The 22,791-nt window shown below is 42.8% G+C and overlaps 2 protein-coding genes across 2 annotated transcripts; both read right to left on the bottom strand.

The window, feature by feature from the left end:
• Window positions 1-30: 30 nt before the first annotated feature.
• LOC311505386 (zinc finger FYVE domain-containing protein 1-like) lies at window positions 31-9,196 on the bottom strand. Its single transcript, XM_084568934.1, has 11 exons — window positions 7,653-9,196; window positions 7,060-7,564; window positions 5,903-6,117; window positions 5,627-5,733; window positions 5,429-5,537; window positions 5,228-5,325; window positions 4,994-5,111; window positions 4,719-4,889; window positions 4,332-4,512; window positions 4,107-4,220; window positions 31-2,448 (listed from the first exon to the last, which is right to left on the bottom strand). The coding sequence occupies exons 1-11, from the start codon at window positions 8,160-8,162 to the stop codon at window positions 2,216-2,218; spliced, it is 2,361 nt and encodes a 786-aa protein (XP_084425060.1). The 5' UTR covers window positions 8,163-9,196; the 3' UTR covers window positions 31-2,215.
• Window positions 9,197-9,818: 622 nt separating this feature from the next.
• Window positions 9,819-11,225, bottom strand: LOC311505305 (rho-related GTP-binding protein RhoV-like). Its single transcript, XM_084568786.1, has 3 exons — window positions 10,796-11,225; window positions 10,651-10,709; window positions 9,819-10,570 (listed from the first exon to the last, which is right to left on the bottom strand). Exons 1-3 carry the CDS (start codon window positions 10,953-10,955, stop codon window positions 10,121-10,123), a joined length of 669 nt encoding a protein of 222 aa, XP_084424912.1. The 5' UTR covers window positions 10,956-11,225; the 3' UTR covers window positions 9,819-10,120.
• Between the last annotated feature and the right edge of the window lie 11,566 nt (window positions 11,226-22,791).

Raw genomic sequence — 22,791 nt, 5'->3', positions numbered from 1 at the left:
CTAAATATTGATGTTCTCACACTTTCAACATGCAGTGCAAATGGCAGAGAATATGAACATGGAAGCCGGTGTTTACTTCTTTATTAAAATAATTATAAATCATTTGTCGTCATGAATAAGCACCAAGCAAATATTATTTCCCCTCGCTTTGTCTGAAGCTGTAGTGTAGTGGAGAGGTATGGAAGCAAAGCTAATGAACACAAAGGCGTGCACAGGAGCTATTCCTCCCACATACAGTAAGAGGTTTGACACGGGGAGATTTAAAACACACACACACCAAAGACGTGGAGGCAGTCGTGGATTATGCTTTGACAGACGAGAGCTGATACAACTTTAATCTTATGCAAATCTTCCACCAGTTTAGCAAGCACTCACAAATATGTTTCTGACAGTTTGAAGTATATCAGTCATTTGTGTTTGATCTGTAGCCTGTGGGTGAGGAGTGTTGATTGTAGCACCCAAACTGAATGAAAAAAAATAATTATAAAACGGACAAAATGTACGTCTCAAACACTACAAAGGTTATTTGAAGTAATAGAAGAATGCACAAATATGCATGGGAATGAACTCCAGTACAAGTGATCGGACATGATGCATTTCCTATTCTATCTTGTGCAATATTAGCATCTCAAAGGAGGGCGTGTGTGTGTGTGTGATGAAACATTCAGACGGATAAATCTATTTTGAGACAAGGCAGACACAACATCCTCTCGTCAGACATCAGAACCAAAAAGTTCCACGTTAGGAGCAAAAAGGAGAATCAACTTTATCTACAAAGCTTACAATCGACAACCTTTTTTTTTCCTCGTGTTTTTTTTTTGTTTGTTTTTTTTCTTTTAAACAAGTACAAGCATATGTCTAAAAGGCATCACCTTGTGCTTTGTATGATATCCACATGTAATGGTCTCGTAACACAAAACTAGCAATGATTAAAGCTTCTCAGTCACTAAATGTGGTTTAGCACTGCCACGTATGAAAGACAAAAACATAAACATGATGGAGGGAAAGGGCAGTTCAGGTACTGTCACTACAAAGTACTTAAATATACGTACATACAGTAACTAATGTCAAACAAAATTAAATGTACAACAGCTTTCAATAACGGATGTAAAGTAACGGAAAAAAAAAAAAGCCGTGATGAGTTGAACAGACATCTCGTCCAGCTTGTTCTGTTTTTGAGTTCTGAGTAACATTTTCATACACTCGAGCAGGCAGTAAATATCTAGACAACAATTAAAATCAAGGTGTCGAGAAAACAACATATGAAATAAGTTTCGTCACATGAATACAATAAAATGCCGCTTGGTAAAAGAGAGAGTGAGGTTCATTCAGAGGTCGACCTCTGAACAAATAAAAGGCCATGGATCTCTCACACTGTCATGCATGCCAGAGTGCTAATAGGATTTTTTTTTTTTTTGTCTTCGTCAATACATAAATAATTTTTGAACATTTCAGATGTACACTCCTCTAACATAGTTCTATGTTTTCATACAACCACAAAGCACATGATAAAATATAAACATTATACCAGCACGGACACAGTGACCTGAATGATTTTTGGCACACCAGATATCCACCATCCAGACCCACTGCAGTAGATTTTAACTCAGTATGGGACTTCATCACATGGATATCTGGCTTTTGGCCATGGTAAGCAACAGCCTATAACAGCTGAAAAAGGCTTAGTGCAAAAACTAAAATGTTGCAATACATGCATGCAATGGAGCCCGCAGTTATACCTGCAGGGATATAAAGTATCTCTTTGCCATTACACGTACGACGTCAGAGAAACAATAATAAGTAGCGCTGGAAACTAATCACACCAACACTCCAGCACTCTCAGCTAACTATTACTCTTTAAATGATACATTTTTTAGATTTTTTGATAGTAGAAAAATAGCTCAACAGCCGTACTTAACGTAAAATTAGGGATTTGTGTCAATAAGAATCAAAATATTCACTCTGTGAATAAACAGAGCGGAAACGCAGGTTTCACACTCAGTCAAGTAACTCACATGTTCTGGTTGCTCTACAAAGGCCACAGGAACTCTGAAATCCCAAATCTGCTAAATGTCCTATATACTCCTAAAGAAATTCCTTTCCACAGATTACAGACAGAACCATTAGAGTTAACGGAGGTATACTTTAGCAGTGAGAGACTGCGAGCTGAGTGAGCGGTTCTTTCTGGTGGTCTGAGGAAGGAAAGCCGGCCCCGTTAAAGTTCTCCAGGTTTCTGGTTGCAGCTGTTGCACACGCGCACTGGGTGATCCCAGCCGCGCGACGGAACCGCTCGGCGCTCCGGGGAGCAATCGTCGCACACCCCTTGGCCGCAGGCGCGGCAGTGGTGCTTGGACAGCTTGGCAGTGAACTCACGTTGGCAGTTGTGGCAGGACAGGATGTCCTGATCAGGCACCCAGTAGGCAGGACGAGCTGCGTCTTTCACCAGGCCTAAAGGGAAGATGGAATATCAATACAAATGTCGACACGGTGCATGGCACACTGTAAGGTTAATATGACACTACAGTCAGGAGTGGCTGGACTATACAGCCAGCAAGATTAGCTCAGCAAAATGACTGACAACAGGTGGAAACAAGAAGCCTGGATCTGCCAGAGGGTAAAAAATATCACTGACTAGAACCTCTGACAGCCACTAACTAGCATGTTTTACCTTTGATTAATTCATACAAAAACCTGAGAGGAACACTGACAACTTTTTATTTTACGGTGGTTACATTCCAGACTTGGTCTTGGCCAGAAGCAAAATCTTCCTTTAGTTTCTCCGCTAGCTGATGGCCTCTGCTCCCAAGGCAATCTAGCACATGACGGCCCATAAAATGTTTATTTCCCAATTATTCCTTAAATTTAGATGCAAAGTACATACCCACACAACGAGCCTCTTCTTTTATTCCTCCCATCCCTCTCGATTAAAGGTTGCAATGTCTAAATTTATTTGTATTCACTCGAGCTTCACTCAAGATTATATTTCCCCGCTGCTGTCTGAAGCGCGCCGTGACTGCAAGTAAAATGAAGTCCTTGGCTGGCTTGGTTGGGGGTTACCATGGAAACGTGGAAACAAGATTTGGATCGAGAAGTAAGTGGGTTAATTTTGTTGTGATTGGAGTAGACCTCGCTCTGTGGTATTTTTGGGGGTGGTTATAGATATGGAGACCTTTTCAGCAGGTTATCAAATTATCCAAAACATATTTAACTACACAGCAGCAGCAGCAGCAGCAGGCTTTTGTGGAGGCCTAATGTACATACATAAATAATCAACATACGCTTTGGACGGTTAACTATTTCAAATTTTCCAACTGCGATAAAGAAGCCAGGCTATATTTGTGGCATTTATTTGAGTGACTAACATTTCAACATTACGATCTCCCTCTAGACAGCAGAGCCAGGCTTCTTGTCAGAAACGTGTCATTTTGGCTGTTCCTCTCATAAACTACGGAACTCGAGGAAGTGACTGATCCAGAGGACTGAACGATCGCTGAGGAATTTTAACACATGCATTCCATGTTAACAACCTCCAAACATCAGTATCATTGACTCTTAAACAAATACATACGGCGAAGGTGAGCAGGAAGTCTCTTAAAATGAACAAAACGAGTAACTGGTCGATTCAAGGCCTTCAGGACTGGCCAACAGATCACTGACAGCAGAGCATTTTTACATGAGAATGTCCAAGGCAGTTTTAGTTTCTGTGGCCAGTGTGTGTAGGTGGATTTCATTTTTTAGCTGTTATAATATCCGTAATAAGTTAAAGACAAAATAAAATTCTGCATAAACTGGCATAACTGAACTGATTTCATTTGATAGCTCAAGTGTTTCCTTGATACGCTTGATTTGCAGTTAGTTAATAGAGGGCCTTTGGTAACAGAACGAGCTGTGTTACAACTAGGCCATTAGGGCATCCCACATTCCTTATAAGGGAAGCTTTTCTGGCTACACTCCTGCATCTTTGAGAAAAAGGACTTCCTCACTGTAAACAAGCATGATATGCCTCTTCCACAAGAGGGCATTGTGCCCATGCACTCACATTTACTGGGTCATTTATTTCCGTTACATAACAGTCCTCTTTAGGTTTTGTTTTAGGCAATACCCACCGAGTGGGATGTCAATAGCAGTGACCACGACTCCTATGGTGCTGCTGACTGCTTCTCCAACCTTCCTGGCAAGAGTTCCGCCTTCTTCCTCCTCGAGCTCTGCCTCAAGTACTTCTACACAAAGACAAAAAAAAAAAGCCTTACTGATGCCATGCTCACACAAATGTTAATGGCAGCATTAGAGGAAAAACAGAGGACATGTGATGTTATTGAGAAGGTGTGCACCTGCATACGAAGCTCTCTGCTCAAAGCAGACGTCACAGACTCTGACGGGGGCGAGACCCCAGCCTCTCTCAGGGACAGGCACGGCTCTGGAAGAGCAGCCATCACAGAATCCCTCTCCACAGGCACGGCAGTGGTGCTTAGTGTCGTTATCCTGGAAGACTGCATGACACTTATGGCACACCTTATATGGGAGGAAAAACAATAACAACAGATGCTGTTATTGACCAAGCGCTAAAGCCGAGAGGGGGCAAGTTTTATCTTGTGACCTGCAAAGATACAGTAGGTTGTGTAATAGGTACGGACAGTAAACATCCCCCCAGGACATGAAAGTGTTGACTTGGCTGCTGGCAGCGGGTGGCAGAGGGTGGGGCTGTGTGTGACACTCACCAAGATGAGGGAGTTGGGTTTCCAGTAGGCTGGTGCGATCTGATCTGTCAGCCAAGAGGTGACGGCCTTGGCAGGTTTGACACTGATCTCTGACACAGACTGGGCCACTAGGTTGACTCCATCCAGAAGCCGCTGTGCAGCATTGCTATTGTCCTTTAAAAAGCCATCCGACTGCAAAACAACATGCAGGTTTTAACGAAATAAGTGAATAAGTGTGTATTTACAACTCCACTTGAAGGAAATATCACATAAGGAAAATAAACTGTGTCCCTTACCCCTGGCCAAACATGTTGGATCTCAGTGCGGACAACTGTATCCACAGGGTCCTGGTTCCCATACCAGTATTGACGGCTCCGATAGATCACTCCGCAGTTGGGACATTCAATAACATACCTGAACATACATGAAGTAGAACACAAGTCACAGTCTGGGCCAGCACTGCTAAAATTAGGGTGTGCAAAGGTAACATAAGCCTAACCCAACCCTAGTTACATTCCCCTGCTACTCACCCAGACCAGGCGTATTTGGCGAGGCCCAGCCAAGGAGAGTCTGAGGAAGCCGAGGTCTTGGGGACGACGACCACTTCCTTGCCCCCTTCATAGCAAGCCTGATGAGGCGATACAACACATGATTTAAATTTTAGGAGCACTGGCAATGGAATGTCACAGTTAAAAAGAGAAAAGCGAGAGATAAGGTTGATCCATGCTTACCTTACAGGTATAGATGCGATTATCATACTGAGCAGAATACCGACAGCGATGCTTCGCCTCATGACACACTCCCTCTCCTAAGTGGTTCATGCTGTTCTTGCAGCCAGATCTGCCGTAAATAAAATGAGTCAGAACGTTAAACAATAACAACTGTAATAGACTAAAGGAAAAAATCAAAAAAATACAAGAGGCACTGACCCACAACTGAGGCACAGGCTGGAGCAGGTGAAGTACTCATCAGGAAAGAAGCAGCTGTGCGCAACCAGCTCCCCTGCAATTTCACCGTTGAAGCGCTCACTCAGTGCCTGCGGGGCAATCAAGGATCGGCAGACATTTACATAAAACTTATACAATTAAAACAGCAGCTATACAGATTCAGACACAATAATCCTTAATGATGAATTAGCGAAAACGGTGTTCAGTGTGATTGGTTCAGTTCAGTGTAGTCTCTGAGCGTGTAGCATGCCACCTTACCTGCAGGGCTTTAAAGATGACCAAAGGGGTGCGTGGGGAGCGGGTGGCGTTGTTGTCAAGGAGCAGCTCCAGCTTATTCTGCAAGCCACGGAAGTCGGTGGGGGGACTGAGAGTCTGCGTGCCCCAGTACTGGACTGAGCTGAAGGCCTCTGGGAAACGGGAGAGCTTCCTGAAGCGCTCCAACAGCAGCCGATCCACTGACTCTGAAGACTTATCTACAACAGGACAACGATAGAGGGGTCACCATTGGTTGTAATCACAATATACTCCGGATAAAACATTAGCATTATGCTTTGGCGTGCGCAAAATGCAATGTGTGGGATATCAAGTTGTCTTTGAGGCCACTAATCCATGGTGTTTTTGCACTACAGATTATGTGTACTGTACACTCCATAACTGATGTACTTTGAATATGTTTTCGCCCAAAGAACTGATTATTCCCTTATCTTTACATTAAGTGTGAAAAACGACTTCTCAAGACTTGCTACTTACGTCAGCGAGGTAACGCACCATAACAAAAAACATCACAAATGTATTTCAGATATTTTCAGACTTCTAAAGGTAATCTGTATCTATACTATTGAGCTATTATGTAAATCTTAAGAGATGCGAGGACTTATCTAACAAACTGCAAGCCGCTGCAGGTTAATCTTCATACTGCTGCACAAACAACCAAAAAGCAGTAGCTCTTCAGAAGTAATGTAATGTAAAACACATCCACATCATTGTGTGTTCAAATGCACTGAAAATGGTAAGCTGTAACGTGAAGCAGTCGCTGTGAAAACTGAATGGAAATGTGAAAAAACTGGTGTGACTACCTACGCCTGTGTGTGTGTGGGACCTTTGACCTCACCGGCACAGTTTTCTTTGTAGTCCGAAAAGTAGTGTTTCTGCATTTCTCAAAAAGATGGAATGCCGATAGCTACCTCCAGTGACGGAGATGACAGAGTGAGAGAAACACCGTAGGCTAATACTTACTAAACCTGTAATTATATGCAGTGTTAAAACCCTTAGCTTAAAGAAGAGCACGCATCCTGTCTTTTACAACGATTCAGACATGTTTTATATTCAAAGTAACAGGGTGAAGTTCAAGATGATAATGATAATAAATGTGTGACAGATTATGCTGCACCATTTAAAAGGTGGAGATGTTTTACCTGAACCCAGCAACTTAGTGTGAACGGTTTCATGGAAGATGATCACTGCAGGACCCAAGGTGGACAGTGGGACGTCCAGGCCACAGCGGGCCGTCGTCGCCTTGAGCTCCTTGGTGAAGTGCTTCAGATAGGCATCCGAGGCGTCGCCGAGGAACTTGAAGAGGTCGTCATGGAGACGGTCAGCGTGGGTGCGGTAAATGATGAGGTCGGAGATGGCGAGCACCTTGAGCAAGAGACGGGTCCTCTGGCCCTGTTTGGAACTGTTCCCCAGCAGCCCCTCCGTGTCGATGACCACCACCTTGCGGGTGGGGTCGAAAGCCGCCCACACGCCCACTGTGCACGACTCTTGCGTGGGAGACGTCTTGAACACTTCTCTGCCCGTGAAGAAGGTGTGGTTGAGGGTGTGAGATTTGCCCTCTCCTGTGTTACCGAAGATGGACACCACCTTCAGCAGCTGGTCGGGGTTGCAGGTGAGGCTCTTCATGAATGAAGCTTCATCTTTTAACTTAGGACGGACAATGGAGAATTTATGAGTAAAAATTAGTCACTTGTACACAAAGAAACATCAATTAAGTGTGACTCGCACAACTCACCTGCATTTCCTCATTCTCATCAACCAGGAGAAAACTGGACACCTTCTCCAGAAGTTTTGCTCTCTGAGATTTGGTCTCATCTGCTATTTGAACAGCAGGCTGGACGGACGTCTGGACGGAGTTGACCTCTGCGGGTTTGGGGGGCGGAGGGTAAGGTGTAAGCTGGTGTTTCTTCTTGCTGCCTCCACTGTGGGTGCGTTTCTGACAGTCTTGGCATAAGTTAACTTTGCAGTTCTGACAGCGGACCACGGACCTATAGCGTTTGCCACTATCCCCGTTACCTCCTTTACAGTTGTCACAGTAAGGGACATGGCCGGGGCCTATCTGGACCCGCTCGTGGTTCTTCAGGCGCTCCTGACTGTGGAGCTCGATCTCACAGCGGACACACTGCAGGCTTCGGCACTCATCACACTCATACGCAGCCTCTTCAGAGCCACCACAGGAATAACTCTCTTGACATATTAGACTAGTATTGACTCCCTTTTCTGAAGATGAGCCATGCCCACTCATCGTTTCTGACCACTTGAATACAGATCAGCGCTTATTGGAACAGCTTTGTCAACAGCACCAACTATTTCCAATAGCAACTGGTGAAATGTGCACAACTTGTAGTGATAGTGAAACCTGAAATATACCAAACTTCAATGAAACAAACTTAAAAGAGCTGCATGGTAACAAGGCTAGCGAGTCACTGCCTGTAAAGTCCCAACAGTGATACAATTTATTAAATAAGTGAAAATTCAAACTTAGATAAAGTCCTTTAGTGTAGCTAACAGTGAGGCAACAAAGTGGAAACAGCCGTCTCCTTGAGTTATGTCTATCTTTTTAACACTTAGCTTGTTCATGCATTAAAGTTAGCATTTAGCTGCAGCAGCACGTAAAATCTATCTAAAATTAGTAATAAAACAGGCAAAATGATACAGAAATGTGTGTTGTTAGCCAGTACCAGCCGAGACAATGAACTCTCCCTGAAAATAATGAATGTGCAAATGTTGATGCTAACAACAGGCTAGCTAGCAAACTGACCCTCAAGAGCTAACTGGTAAATTCGGCAGATGACATCCAAACAGAAATACTTAGCTCACGGCTAGCTGGTTTCGACGGACAGTTTCAAGTTTTTCCCAAAGGAAAGATGTAATTAGCGAGCCAGCAAACCCTAACAGTTCATAGCCGTCCAAACAAGCCGCTAGCCTCCGGTCTGTCAACTGAGCTGTAACAACATAACAACACAAACAACAGCCAGTCGATGTCAAAAGCTCGGGTATCCGCGGATTCTATTTTTCTTTTCACTTTAAACCGGGAGGGAAATCCGCGCGATTCCGCTTTAAAAGTCTTTAAAAGTGTTACTGTATTTGAATCCTTCCGAGCCGTGTCATTGTTTTGTTCTTCAGCCCCCTCCCTGGCAGATTTCTCTAGCTACGTTATTTTGTTGCCAGGTCAGATCAGCTGATCAGATTATTTTGAGTCACAGGGTCAGGGGAGGGTAAAGAGCGGTTGCATGCCGGGAAATGAAGTTCTGCATGACTGACTGTATTTTGTTCCGGTCACAACTATAAACTATGCTCCCCACATATTACATGTTAAACATATAATATAATATAATATAATATAATATAATATAATATAATATAATATAATGATGTGCTTATTGTACAAACCAGGGTTAAATTAAATTAAATTAAATTAAATTTAATTTAATTTAATTTTGCAAGATTTCATTTCATTTATTAACTGTGTTTTTTAATACTCTTTTCCGGAAAACAAACAAACCTATCCCTAACTCTGATAAAGCAATTTATTACAGTATAATTATAATGATGATTTAGTGTCTCTAACTGTATTAGTGCAACTATTCAAAAAAGTATCAACGTAATTAAAATCTATCTTTGATTACCACTTTACTATAGGTAAAATATGTGGTTTAAAAGCAATTGTTGGAAACTTTTCTTGTCATTAGCTTTCAAACAGAGGATGGATTTAAATGTCTTTTGTTTTGTAAAGTAGCACTTCAAAGAGCCAGCAGGTGACCATTTGTCCCAAATAGCACTTTGTGTTTTTCCCTCCATTTTCTCTGCTGACAGTAACTTTCAAAAAAGACTTTCAAAAGAGTTGAGAATTAAGGCAAAAGACAACAACTGGAAATTAAACGTGCTTTACACGGTAGTGCATTTATTACAAAACTTACAAAACACACACACACACACACACACACACACACAAATATGAACAGCAACAGGAATAAACAAAATGTGAAATAAAGTACAGTAAAGGTAAGAGCAGAGCATTGAAATCTGACCTCAAAGCCTTAAAGATAATGTCAATCCAGGTACTGAGTCCAGTTCTTTTAGTGCACAATACATTCTGCAGAGAGATCCTTTGGTAAAATTGTGTAAGTTTGGATATACAGTATATAGTCCAAACAGAGTCAACCACGCTGAGAATATTTACATTGCTCTTTGGATTTCAGGTTAGATGAATCTGAAGATTTTTCTCCACTCACATTCACAAAAAGATTTCAGCCGTTTGAGCAGACTGACCTTTTTGGATTTACTGCCACCGTGCTTGTGCTTAATGGCTGCAAATACAGCGCAGTCAAACACATGTTTGAGGTTGTGTTGCGTCAGGGCTGAACACTCCACATAGTCCTGAGCTCTGATCCTATTTGCCAGCCTTCTGGCTTGGACGAAGCGCACTGGTTTGGTGCGCCGCTGGTCCAGATGAATAAGGACGTCCGCACTGTGGCACAGGTCTGACTGAGTACCAACCAGAATGATGGGAGAGGTCGGGTTGCCGGCACGGATCTGTGGGATCCATTTAGAGGTGATGTTGTCGAAGGAGACGGGGTTGACGAGGCTGAAGCAGAGGATGAAGACGTCCACATGGGCATAGCACAGAGAGCGAAGATGACCAAATTCCTCCTGGCAAATCAAATGGTGAGAGATGAAGAGCAAAGAATTCACTAGTGTTTAAAAGTCATGAAGTGGTGTGTGATATTTACCTGTCCGGCAGTGTCTATCAGCTTGATACGAGTTGGAAATCCATTCACATGAACCAAACCTGGAATTTATGCAGAAATTATAATTATTTCTGAGTCAAACAGCTAAGATGAAAAAAAAATTTGAAAAATGAAAACCACCACTTACCAGTGAAAACATCAAACGCTGTCTGGATGTACTCATTGTTGTATCCATTGAAGATGTAACTGATAATCATGCTGGTTTTTCCCACTGCTCCATCACCAACCAGCATACAGCTCACTTCTTCTCTCAGCCTGTGTGCTTTATCATGTCTCTGACAGGCCATTTTTTTCTTATCTTGCTACTCCATTATCCCAGCAGTGTGAAGGTCCATGCAGCACTGCAGAGCAGCATTACTGTAAAAGATGTCTTCTCCCCTGGGGGATTGTTGGTGCCAATAAAGGCAGAAGGCCACCTAGTTTTTTTGAAAGAACAAAGGCGCCCAATCAGAAGAGGCTTCTCCTCTCGACACTTCTACTGTTTCCGTTTGATGCCGATTTACATAGCCACTCCCTACAGGACTGATGTCACCCACAAGGGTCAGTTGATTTGACCTTAATAACGTACAGTAGCACGGAGGAATATATTTATCTGCCACGACAGGAGCTTGTTTGAAAATGCATAAAGTCAGAATTAACTCTCTAACATGGGTGTCCGAAAAGAAAGTGCAAAAAAAACGGCAGTTTTCTTTAAAACGCTGCACAATGTCGTAAAATTTAATATATAACCACGTCACCTGTGATATATAATTAAATATAATACGCTGCAATACAGAGCCCAACATTACTGTAAAATTAATAAAATACGTATATGTCTAAAATAATTTTGAAAATAATCGTTGTTCAGAAGTGCTTTTATTTAAAGCAATAATGTGTTGTAATACTGCCATGGCTCACCAGAGGGGGGTGTTGCTCCAGCACCTGTGTGTCCACTCGGTGGTTTCTCTTGAGACCTTTCTTTTTCCAGTTTGGTGTTTCGTTTTTACCGTTGGTCAAATTGCACATTTGTTTTTTTTATGTTCACAAATAATTGCTTTTGTCAAGTGTCATTAGTTTTATTGCAGGACTGTATTAGGCCACATTGGGTCAATTAATGGCAGTGATACAGCAAAGGGCACGGCAGGGTTTGGGGAGTGGGGCATTGTCAGACTGACGTCCGCTGCAGTTTTCTGCAGAGGCATCGCGTGCCATGTTTCATCTCAGGGTGACTGGGTTCATGTATAAACACCAACAATATAATACTATACTGACAGTTCCTCCATCTCAAACACTTGGTTTCGCCTTAGTGCGGAAACTGTACAAACTCTTAAAACGGTCCTCATTAGCCATTAGCACAGTGTTACTGGCATTTTTGGGAACTGTGTTTTTGCATGAAAATACTTTTGGTGCATAACTTCATATTGTTTTCATACGAATGAGAAATGCGTAATGATGCAACGATAATCATGTTTGTTTATGTTACAGTTTTCAGATTATCATTGCACATCGTTTTTAGTGCATGGCCCCTGACCTTGCAAAGTATGCCTACATTGTCATTACTGTCCAAATATAAAGACTGTAATAATAATTAGACATTGTCTCACCCTGTTGTGCCTTGACTGAACCCACCATTGTGGCATATTGTGCTGCGATATTTGGGTTTAGGTTGTAGCTTTATTTTCCCCAAATTCACTGGAAACAATCCACATTTCATACTCCACAATGTCACAGCTGTAGTGCAGAAGAATTGTAGAAGCATTGTAAGATGTGGATTTAGAGTGCGGGAAACGTTTGGGGGAGAAAATACGGCTTTAAACAAAGTGTTGCTCCTTATCTGTCTGAGCCTGCAGGAAACTCTGCGAGCATTGTGTTGTAAGGTCTCTGCTTCCTGTTTGCCGTTGTTCCTCACTTACTCGTTCTCTTCTCCCTTTCTCTCCCCCCTTTCCCACCACCTGTGGTGTGAGTGATAGAGTTTATTCCCCAAGGTAGGTGGACAACATCTGGTGCACCCCCCCTCCCCCCACCTCCTCTCCTGACACACATCACGCTGCCAGCTCGACTCCCAGGCCACACCTCTGACAGCTGTGAGTCACAATGCTGTTCCTTAATCCAAGGTAAATGTCAAACACAGGAAACAGTCTTTAAATATCTCTGCATCGAAAGATTCCTTTCCTGTAACAGCTCCTTTTATCATCGCAGATCAACCGCGGGGCTGCTTTTAAATCCTACAAACTGTACATATTCAAATACAAGAACCTTTGCGCCAATGTGGCTACAAGGTTTGCGTACACCTTAACACGCGCAGCAGATGTCAACAGCGTGTTGATGACTTTAACAGTGGCTCACATGCATCTGTTACTGTAAACATGTTGTTTTCAGTCTGCATTCTCACGCTCTCTCCCTCTCTTTTCATGACTAGACATGCAGAAATGTATCCTGACACAGATTTATAGGGGTAATCTGCTTAGTAAGGGTCCCTCAATGTGTGCAGCTCAGGAGAACCCCCCGTGTCCGGGCAGCGTGCTTCAAACGCTCACTTTTGACTTTTCCAAATTTATTTCAAGATATCCTGTGAGATCTGCTCAAATAGTCCCCTTCAGCTATATTTAAAAATCCAACACAGCTGAAGTGCCCGCCATATATCAGTTCTCACGACAATGGAGAAAACTGTCAGATAGGTGTTAAAAGATTATGCTCCTCCCTAAGCCAGAGATCAGCGCTGCACACTGTAGACAAGGACACAAAACAGCTGAGACAGAGACAAAGTAATTTGCATAACGTTTCCTGCATAATATCTCCTTAAGTAGATACTGCCTATAGGCTCTTAAGTGATGAGGATTAGAGCAGGAGGGGTGCATCCATCCCACTGGCAACCCACATAATGGAAAGGCTTTCTGTTTCCTTCTCTAGTTCCTAGGTGTGACTTCAGGGTCACAGACAAGACACACTTGTCACTTGCTCTACGCGGTGAACGTAATCTCTGGGATACTGTTTGCAGCTCGGTGTCAAAGGTCCTGACCTGTATGCTTGAATTAACACTGTGGTGTATCACAAGTCTTGTGTTTGTTGCTGTGATGAAAGAGATTAAAGTTGAACACATTTACCGATGTGCTCTGCTGCTAAATAGTAGGTTGCTCCACATTAAATGGACAACTGAACAATTCAGACTTTCATAGTGCAGCTTGAAAACAGACTAAGCAGTTTGTAGTTGTGCTAGCAGACTGCAGTAGCAGCAAATGCTAATATTCGCGTGCTAACATGCTCATTAATACAAAGCGCTTGTGGTAAGAGGTTGTAATGTTTACCAGGCTTAGGTTCATCATCACAATACAGTGGATTACCGTGCTAATGTTAACTCAACAAAGTCCTTTGCGAAGCTCATGGAAAGGTTTTTAGCGTCATAAACTAAAGTAATGCAATCTATGCAATGCAATCCTCATTGCAATCTAATTTAACATTTCTTTTTAATATTCACCTTTAATATTCACTTATTCACTTATCTTATAATCTTGTTAATATTGTGTATACTTATTTTATTTTTATTGTTGATTTTAGCTTTTGTTATATTTATGTATGGTTGAATGCCTGTACATTGCTGCTGCAACAGAGAAATTTCCCAGTTTGGGATTAATAAAGAAACTATCTATCTATCTATCCATCTATCTATCTATCTATCTATCTATCTATCTAATGGGACAAATAAAAAGTTTGACCTGGTGAGTTATTACGATTCATCCTGAGGGGACCATAAACATGTCTATGAAATGTAAAGAAAACCCACCAGCAACTGTCCGTGGTCGAGACTTTTTCAAATCCGCGATGTGAACTTGATGGTGCTGCCAAAAGAACGTGACTGGATCGCAGCGTCTTTAGGATTCATCCTCTGAGGACCATAAATGTCTGTACCAGATTCTGTGCAAATCTATCAAGTAGTTGCTGAGAGATGTTTCTGCGTGAGAGATCATTTTAGTGATGTTCCAGAAAAAGTCAGAGGATCACCAGTCCTTAGGATTCATCCCTTGAGGACCATGAATGTCTGCACCGGCTTCTGTGCAAATCTGTCAGGTAGCTATTGGGATATTTTCAGTGCAATAGATCATCTTTAACAATTGGCTGCGTTCCACAAAAGTTTAGCGAAACCATGTCCTTAGAATTAATCCTCTGAGGACCAGGAATGACTGCACAAGACGCAAGTCTATGCAAATCAGTTTCTGTGCTAATCTGTCGATAGGAGAGATACTTTTCAGGATAAGAAACAGATTTGAAGTGCTCGTGGTGTTGCGGAAAATGTCAGAGGATCACCAGTGATTAGGATTTATCCTCAGGAGACACTGAATGTCTGTACCAGATCCCACAACAATCCATCCAGTAGTTAATCTATTTCTGTCTATTGCTTAAATGCACAGCTTTGTCCTTATATTGTCCTGGATAATTTCTTGTTTTAGGCGTGCGATGAGAGAGTACTCCATGTATCTTTCCAGTTTATTAGCAACAGGATACAGCTCCTTCTCAGGTCAACTCAAATTCTAGCACCTTGCGGCCACTGCACCAAGTGATTCATGGGAATTCATTCCTGTGTGGATCTCTCTCACCCCTGCCGTACCTCCCAGCCCAACTCTGTTGTTCACATTCTTGACTTGTAGCCAGTTACTGCAGGAAAGCATAAACTACATCTATGAATCCATTGTAATCGTGTGACTCGGGATGTACTGCCATGCTTTTTTTTTTTTTTTTTTTTTCTGGATCAGTGGATTTGAAGTTAATCTGAATTAATGTTATAACCAGTGATGTATCATTTGGATGTGAACCAGCTTAGGGTAAGTCAGCCTGTCCCAATTTTTAAGTAAAGCTTAAGTGTTTTGGGGCTTTTGTTGGCCAGCAAACACCCCCCCTGTCAATATAGTTACTCCTGCTCCATTAAACCCTGGCAGGGGTCCAGAAGCAGCGGACTAATCCTACTTTACCCTCCAGAGAGCGTCACAGGGGGTCCTCTGTCCTTATATCAGTAGCCCTACTCCAGCAAACATCAAAAAAAAAAAAAAGTGTCTTTCAACTGATCTGCTGAGTGACTGTGACCATGGGAACGTGCCTTTTCAATTAATAAATGGATTAATCTGGCACACATTTATATTTTCTCAATCAGCTTATGACTATGAGGAATGGAAACCTACACATGAACGCAACTGTTTTTTTCCAACAGTTCCATGGAAGAAGCGCCTCCTTGATTTGTCAGCCAGATCTTAACTCACGCGATTCTGATGAAGTGGGAGTGGAGTGGTGATTAACTTAATACGGTACACTGAGTAATAAATATTCATCTTTTCTTTTATAATCACATTTTTGGGGCCTTAAAAATGCTCTTACGGTCATGTGTAGGCTTTGAGTCGCCCTTTATTTTGCTTTTTTCTATAGTCAAACAATAATTAATAATAATAATACTGAGTGAATTAAGTCTAACAGCATTCAATCTGATTATAACATCCTACATGTAATGGGGTAAAAGGAATACTTTTAAAGTTGCTTCTCTCTTGTTTGGATGGTAAGTACAGGGATACAGCCAGCAACAGATTAGCTTAGCATAAAGACTGGTAGTAGGTGTAAACAGTTAGCCTGGCTGTAACGAACGCTAACAATCCCTCCAGCACCCAGCACCTATAAACCTTTCTAATTAACATGTTCCATCTTGTTTGCTACAAACAGTACATAGTGTTTTATTCTGTGTTTGTGTGCGGCACCACAACTTGCCCGTGGGCAGTTACTCCCTCTTAAACTGATAAGTTGATAATTACCGAACCTTAAAGGTGCTTGCACGTATATTTTGTTTTGTTTTTCACTGCTGCCTCCTCCTGCCTCTTTATGTCAAGCAAAACTCAAGTTCGGCAAGAGGATTACCGCGGATCAATTGTTCAGTAAGGCTCCACGGTGTTCCATTAGCAGGTGTGTCGTGTAATTACAGTGTCGTGTTTAAGGTGGGTGAGTCTGGTTCCAGTCTGCGTGGACATGCGGCGATAATCTTCACAACATCTCAAAGGACAGCTTGTCTCGATTTTTAATGATGATGGTTGACATCTGGAATGTTGACCAGCGTCATTTCACATCGAAGTTTATGTCATGGCAAAAAGGTTAAGCCTGTTGTTTTAAATGTGAGTCAGATTTGATTATGCAAACGAGTTAAACCTTAAATTAATCACCAGTGACATAAACATTACTATGTATTGCACATCGATATTTACAGTAGTTATATTTTTGTCTGACATTTATCTTTTATATTCTATTTCTAAGATTTTTTTAATATTAGGCATTTGGGGGGACGGCAAAAGAAGAATTTCACTGTACAGGGAAACATGTTTCTACACTGTGCACATGACAATAAACTCTTTGAATCCTGAATCTTGAATATTTTCTTTTGAAACTATTAAAGTCGTGAGGATTCCACTTAACAAACAAACAGAATCAGCGTCTGAATGTTTGATCCAGTGCATTACAGGGAAGTGATAACAACATCCACAGGGGTCTCACCCTTTGGCCTTTGAAGCATCTGTGTTTTCGTCTTATTTTAGTTCCAATTGGCTCGACATCAGTCCACGCAGCAGCGTATGTTCTTGCACGGCCCGATTAGAATCTAGTCAAACAGGAAGCGTTGTCGCAAATGGCTGATTAACATGAGAACCTGATCTTTCTAGAGGGATAAAACTTCCCAAACAGGCACAAAGCATCGTCACAAACTCATCTCAGCTGAGAGGTTGTGGGCATAATATTGCAAAGACACTATTTACTTTAAGAACATGCAGACCAACGTTGCCAGTTAAGTGCAATACCGGAGCACAAAGCCCCTGAGACTGTCACAGTGACACTCCAGCTGCTTGCTTTTTGGCTGCAGCCCTGTGACATGGCACTGATATGGACGCTCTGTGAGTGTGTGGGAAACCGAACTGCCTTTCCTGTTCGTTGAGAGAAAACACTCCAGAGAAAAATGGCAGGAAGTCTCCAGGGCCTTTTGATTCTGGCTAAGAAAGTGAGTCAGGGTACCTGTGAACTTGTTAGCTCTCATGATGACTGGCCGTCTTTAAAGTGCACCTTCAACATCCAAAATTACCCAATATGTCAGAGAGCCATTTGACACAAGGTCTGCGTGTTATGTTAGACATATTAACGGTCTATCTCTCCACTTGTCACAGCAGACAAAGTACAGGTGTGTTACTGCATTCCTCTTAGGCTAGGTCCTGACTTGGTGCATACTGTTCTCTGTTTTGGCTTCACATGTGCACCTTACTGTGACAAGACACAAAGCAGAGAACATCGAAACCAAAATCAGACCTATTTTACTTGCCAAGAATGTTTACGCATGCGGTTGCCTTAGTGTTTGGTACATAACAGTAATACGAACCATGTTAACAGTCCAGACCAATAATCCACCAAGATGTTTGTTAATGTAATGCATCGAGACATAAACATCATTATGCTTCATTATGCCAGTCACCTACACCTATAATGTTTTTCTCCACCATATATTATTATTTTTACACATTTTAAACCTCTTGCTCTTCAAATACAGCTCATTTCTACCAACAGGGGGTGCTGGAGGCCTATCCCCCGTCTGCATCACTTCCACTGAGCCTTAAGACCCCCAAGGAAATCTACTTCCCATTTTCACACATAGAGGAAATTCCTACACACACCTTGTGAGGCATGTCACTTAGCAATTAAATCCTAAATTCAGGGAAGAAGATTTCGACCGCACCTTAAAAACTTGTCACCCTTGTCATTTGTTGACGTCCTGGCTGTCCCTGATTTCACCATCTGCCGTCATCAGCTGCTTAACTCTCATAGCGGTTGTGGAGTGGCCCCCGGACATGTTGTGCAAGCGTGTTCTTTTTGGCGCACGTTATAATTTCAATTACAAAGTAAGCAGAACACATTGTAACGTTGGAGACATCTTTGTTGAGTTGCTCGGTCATGGGGAACAGTCTGCTGTGTTGGGTGTTGCTTTTCCCAAAACAAGCAGCTGCTCCTGCTAGCACAGTGTGTACACACTACATTGATACCCGTTAGTGTTTCTTTTGATCATTAGTATATTTGATCTGTGCAGTAGTGGTTAGAGAAGCAGCTTTGGGAACATAAAGTCACTTGTTTGAACCCTCCCCCCATGTCCATTGCTGAGGTGCCCTGAGCAAGCACCTACACCTCCCCTGTGATGCCTCCCTGTGAGCCTTGAATGGCTGCTGACTGCTCCAGGTGAACTCTCTGTGTGTACAAATAGACGGGTTAAAGGCAGATAACAAACTCCTCGCATGTGTACATGTATACATGGCAAATAAAGCTGACTTCGTAGTGTGCAGTATGTCAACTGAGGCACTGGAGTTAGCCGCTGAGCAGAAGAAAAAAGAAACACCTGCTTCACAAAGTTTACACCACAAGAGGTGTATATTTCATGAGGACTAGGGCAGTTGATGCTGCCAAAGTAGAAACAGGGCCGCACTGAGCAACACACCTTGACATTTGCACCTACACAGGTTCATACAGAGTCCTCTGCATTGCTTGCATTGAATGAGTGGCGCTCAAATGTTTTTTGGCACTCGTGCAAACCAGACTAGCTACACAATGCTACTTGTCCTCCCCCTTAATACCGCTGTTAGCTCAAGTATCATTTAATGGGAGGTCTAGATTAGTGTCGTGCCTCACAACCAGTACAGCTGAAACAAACATAATAAACACCTGGGAAATAAATTCCCGACTGCTAATAAATGCGTCACACTCGCTCGGGAAGTTACCACTTACTTGTCAGTTTGATATTTTAGAACATAGGATTATTTAGTGCTTATCAACAAACGTTAGCATGCTAACACCTGCTGCACATTAGCAGGTTAGTGTCACGAGGACTCCAGGTTGTGATTTTACATCATACGGAACATTTTTACTTGTGAGGTTTCGAGTCAAAACTCACAGACTGAGCTCGCCAAGCCGTATTCCATTCAAGGTCTGACACCCAGCGACCAGGCCCAGGCAGCTGCTGTGGGTCTCGGTGTAAATGAGATTAGGGAAATGAAATTAAGAGCGGCAAAAGTGCCGTTCGTCTGGGGTAGAGGAGACTAATGAAGCAGGGGGCTGCGGCTTTAATTTTGTCAAGCCTGATTCAGTCCGCAAGCCCTCTGGATTAAAAGATCCAGAGGGCTTGAGTCATGTTCTGTTTGGATGAGAAGAAACAATTTTCACATCAACCACGAGTGATGATGAATGGATTAAAGAATAGTGTTGATCATCGCGCGATGATGGATGAGTCCAAATTGTGCTCTTCTGAGGCACGAAACCAGACGATCAGCAGCTCATGCCCAAGCCACAAACCACTCTCTGTCTTTTGATGTGAGCTGCCCCCTTAGTGAAATACATACCATATGGAATATTAGCGTTCTATTTTGTTGATTGATGTAGGGTTGAAAGAAGACATGCGCTTTACTGCCAAATCATTACCCATTGTTTGAGCTTTATTAATGGACGGTTTTCCTTTTGCGGTGAAGTCACCTCCATGACCGCACAGCTCTCATGTCCACCGGCAAGTGCCCAGAGAGTGGTGAGGTGACCCTTGGCGGACAGATCTGACCTCCCCATGTTGACGGCGCTGGGGCTCTGAAGCGGATGGACTCCATTAGCGGCCCAATCGCTTTCTCTTTAACGCTCCTCCAGGGCGACCTTCAGCCCTCCACTGACCGAGCCAAGGCCAAGGGTCAGGGTTCAGACTGGGTGCACATTAGCATGCAGGTGGAGGCTCCTAAATGCATGCTGTAGAAGCAGTGTTTTTGGGGATGTGTGACCTCAGTCTCCACTTTGTGGTGTTCCTCCTAATCAGTGTTCAGTTAAGGGTTAATGACAGATGTTTTTGCCTGGAGAGCAAGTGATGTTAGGTAGGGTGATGATATTGATAAGGGGTTCATGGTGCATAAGGAGCACTGTGTATGCAAGTATTTAAATTTAGTGGCCTTTTAGACTACGTTTTAATGAAAAAATAACAACAAACAAGACATATGGAGATGTGCGCACATACAGTGTATCTTCGTGAACCGGTATCTTCTAACCCCAAGGTTTTATATTCCCTCTGCACCTCGTGGAAGAGCCCTGACACTGAGGTGAGGGGCATTTATTGATTGATATATTTTTATTGTTGCAGCTCTAATGAGAGGTGCAAGAGTGAGTTGTAAATCCTGATGCTCTGATGCAGCGTGACCGAGCTTTCACTGCAAACACATAAATAAATAAATGGCCATTTTGGCGGCCACGAGCAATTAGCAACAGCCTTTATAAAGCAGCAGATGTTTAAAGCGGCAGCAGTCGGCCCACATTCCGGTAGAAAATGTTGATTTTGAAGTTCGACACGTTTGACAAGACATCGGAAATAACACTACTATAACGCCTCTGAGTGACACCACGGAAAAACAGTGTATGGGTGGAGAGGATAATCCCAGGTGCAGGCGGTGAAAGGATGAAACTGAACGTCATAGGAATAGAGTTACTAAACATTCCTTTGTGTTAATTCTTACAATAATCTCTTCTTATTGACTGAGCAGGCTCACGAAACAATGAATAAAGAGCAAATTAATTGCCGGGCGTGGACGCTGAGGCCGAAGGAATATCAAATTCATAGAGTCATCACTTTATATTTGTTGTGATCTGCTAGCAGGACTCGATGTAACAGACAACATTGGTTGTGCCACATGTTACCGTCCCGTGCTGTAGGAAACCACAGGCAAACAATACATGACTCACTGTTGTGCGTCTGCCTATCTGGATCCTACTAAAAACAAAACACTGAGAACCTGGAGGACTTTCCAATGAATATAAAACAGTTTTTCACTGATCAGTGGGACACACAAACGGCTCCTTTGTGTATCAGTTCTCCCTTTTTTATTCTTGTAAAAACCCTCCACAGGACTCAGTGCTGTAGTTATATGATGGCAGGTCATAATGATCTATGTCTACACTGATCAGGCAGAACATTAAAACTGCTGTCGGGAGAAGTAAACAACATTGACCGTCTTGTGACAATACAATGTTCTGCTGGGAAACTTTTGGACCTGGCATTCATGTGGATGTTACTTAGACATGTACCACCCACCCAGACCAGACCAGACCAGGCACCCCCACCCCATAGCACTAACACTAGACATTAACAGGACGCAGCCTGACACAGGCACACACACAAAAACGGTTTGTGAACAACTCAAAAAATATGAAAACAGCACAAGGTGTTGATCTGTGGGATGATCCACAGAGGCCCCTCCTCTCAACCCATAGGACCCAAAGTTCCCCACTAATAACATTCTGTTACCAGACGCCACAGGACACCCTCAGAAGGCCCATGTCCGTTCTCTGATGAGTCCCAACTGTCCCAACAACACAATATTAGGAAGGTGGTCATATTGTTATGCCTGATCAGTGGGCAGAGGACAGAGCCTTCTTTGAACTGCATGTTCCCTCACTCTGTTGCTTTAGCAGCTCAAACCTTTGACCCACTTTTGAGCTGATTTCTAGGAAAACTTGAGCAGCGTCTGCTATATGAGCTTGTTTATCTATGGTTAAGGCTACTTTTTTTGCAGTCTGACATGTGGCATGTGCACATGTTGCAGCAATGTGATCGGCCGGGAAGAGAAACCCTACATTTACGCCCCCCACCCTCTGCCTCTCGGCTAAACTCTGTATATTGTGTGTGCTGGCAGTCTCTCATGGTCTCGTGCCTCTACTGCTGGCTATATGCGCTCCACTACACAGGTTACTCACAACACCAGCCCCACTGAACATCACACTGTTCAGGCTGTATGTTTTTTTGTTCTAGATTTTCCTTCAAGTGCTCCTTGGGTTTCTAAATTTACAATGAGAAAAACTGAAAAATTGAAATATTTTGTGTGTTTGAGAAATGCTTAGCTGCTTAGGAGAGTTTATCCAAACCCTGCCTTTGGAAAGAAAGTGTTTTAGAGATTGCTGTTTGTGACAAATAAACGCGAGTAGAAAAGCTCCACAAGATGTCCAGAGTAACGTTTTTCTTTTTACATACATGTGTGCAACGTCAAAGCGTCTTCCCTGGACAGCCTACAGCTCTCTGAGGCAAAGCATTTCCCCTATGCCAGCGCCACATTCCTTGGCCACGTGATGTGG

This window comes from Chelon labrosus (genome assembly GCF_963514085.1).
Source record: "Chelon labrosus genome assembly, chromosome: 20".
Lineage (NCBI taxonomy): Eukaryota > Metazoa > Chordata > Actinopteri > Mugiliformes > Mugilidae > Chelon > Chelon labrosus.
Note: the sequence above shows the minus strand (reverse complement) of the source record. Positions and strands in the feature narration are given on the sequence as shown.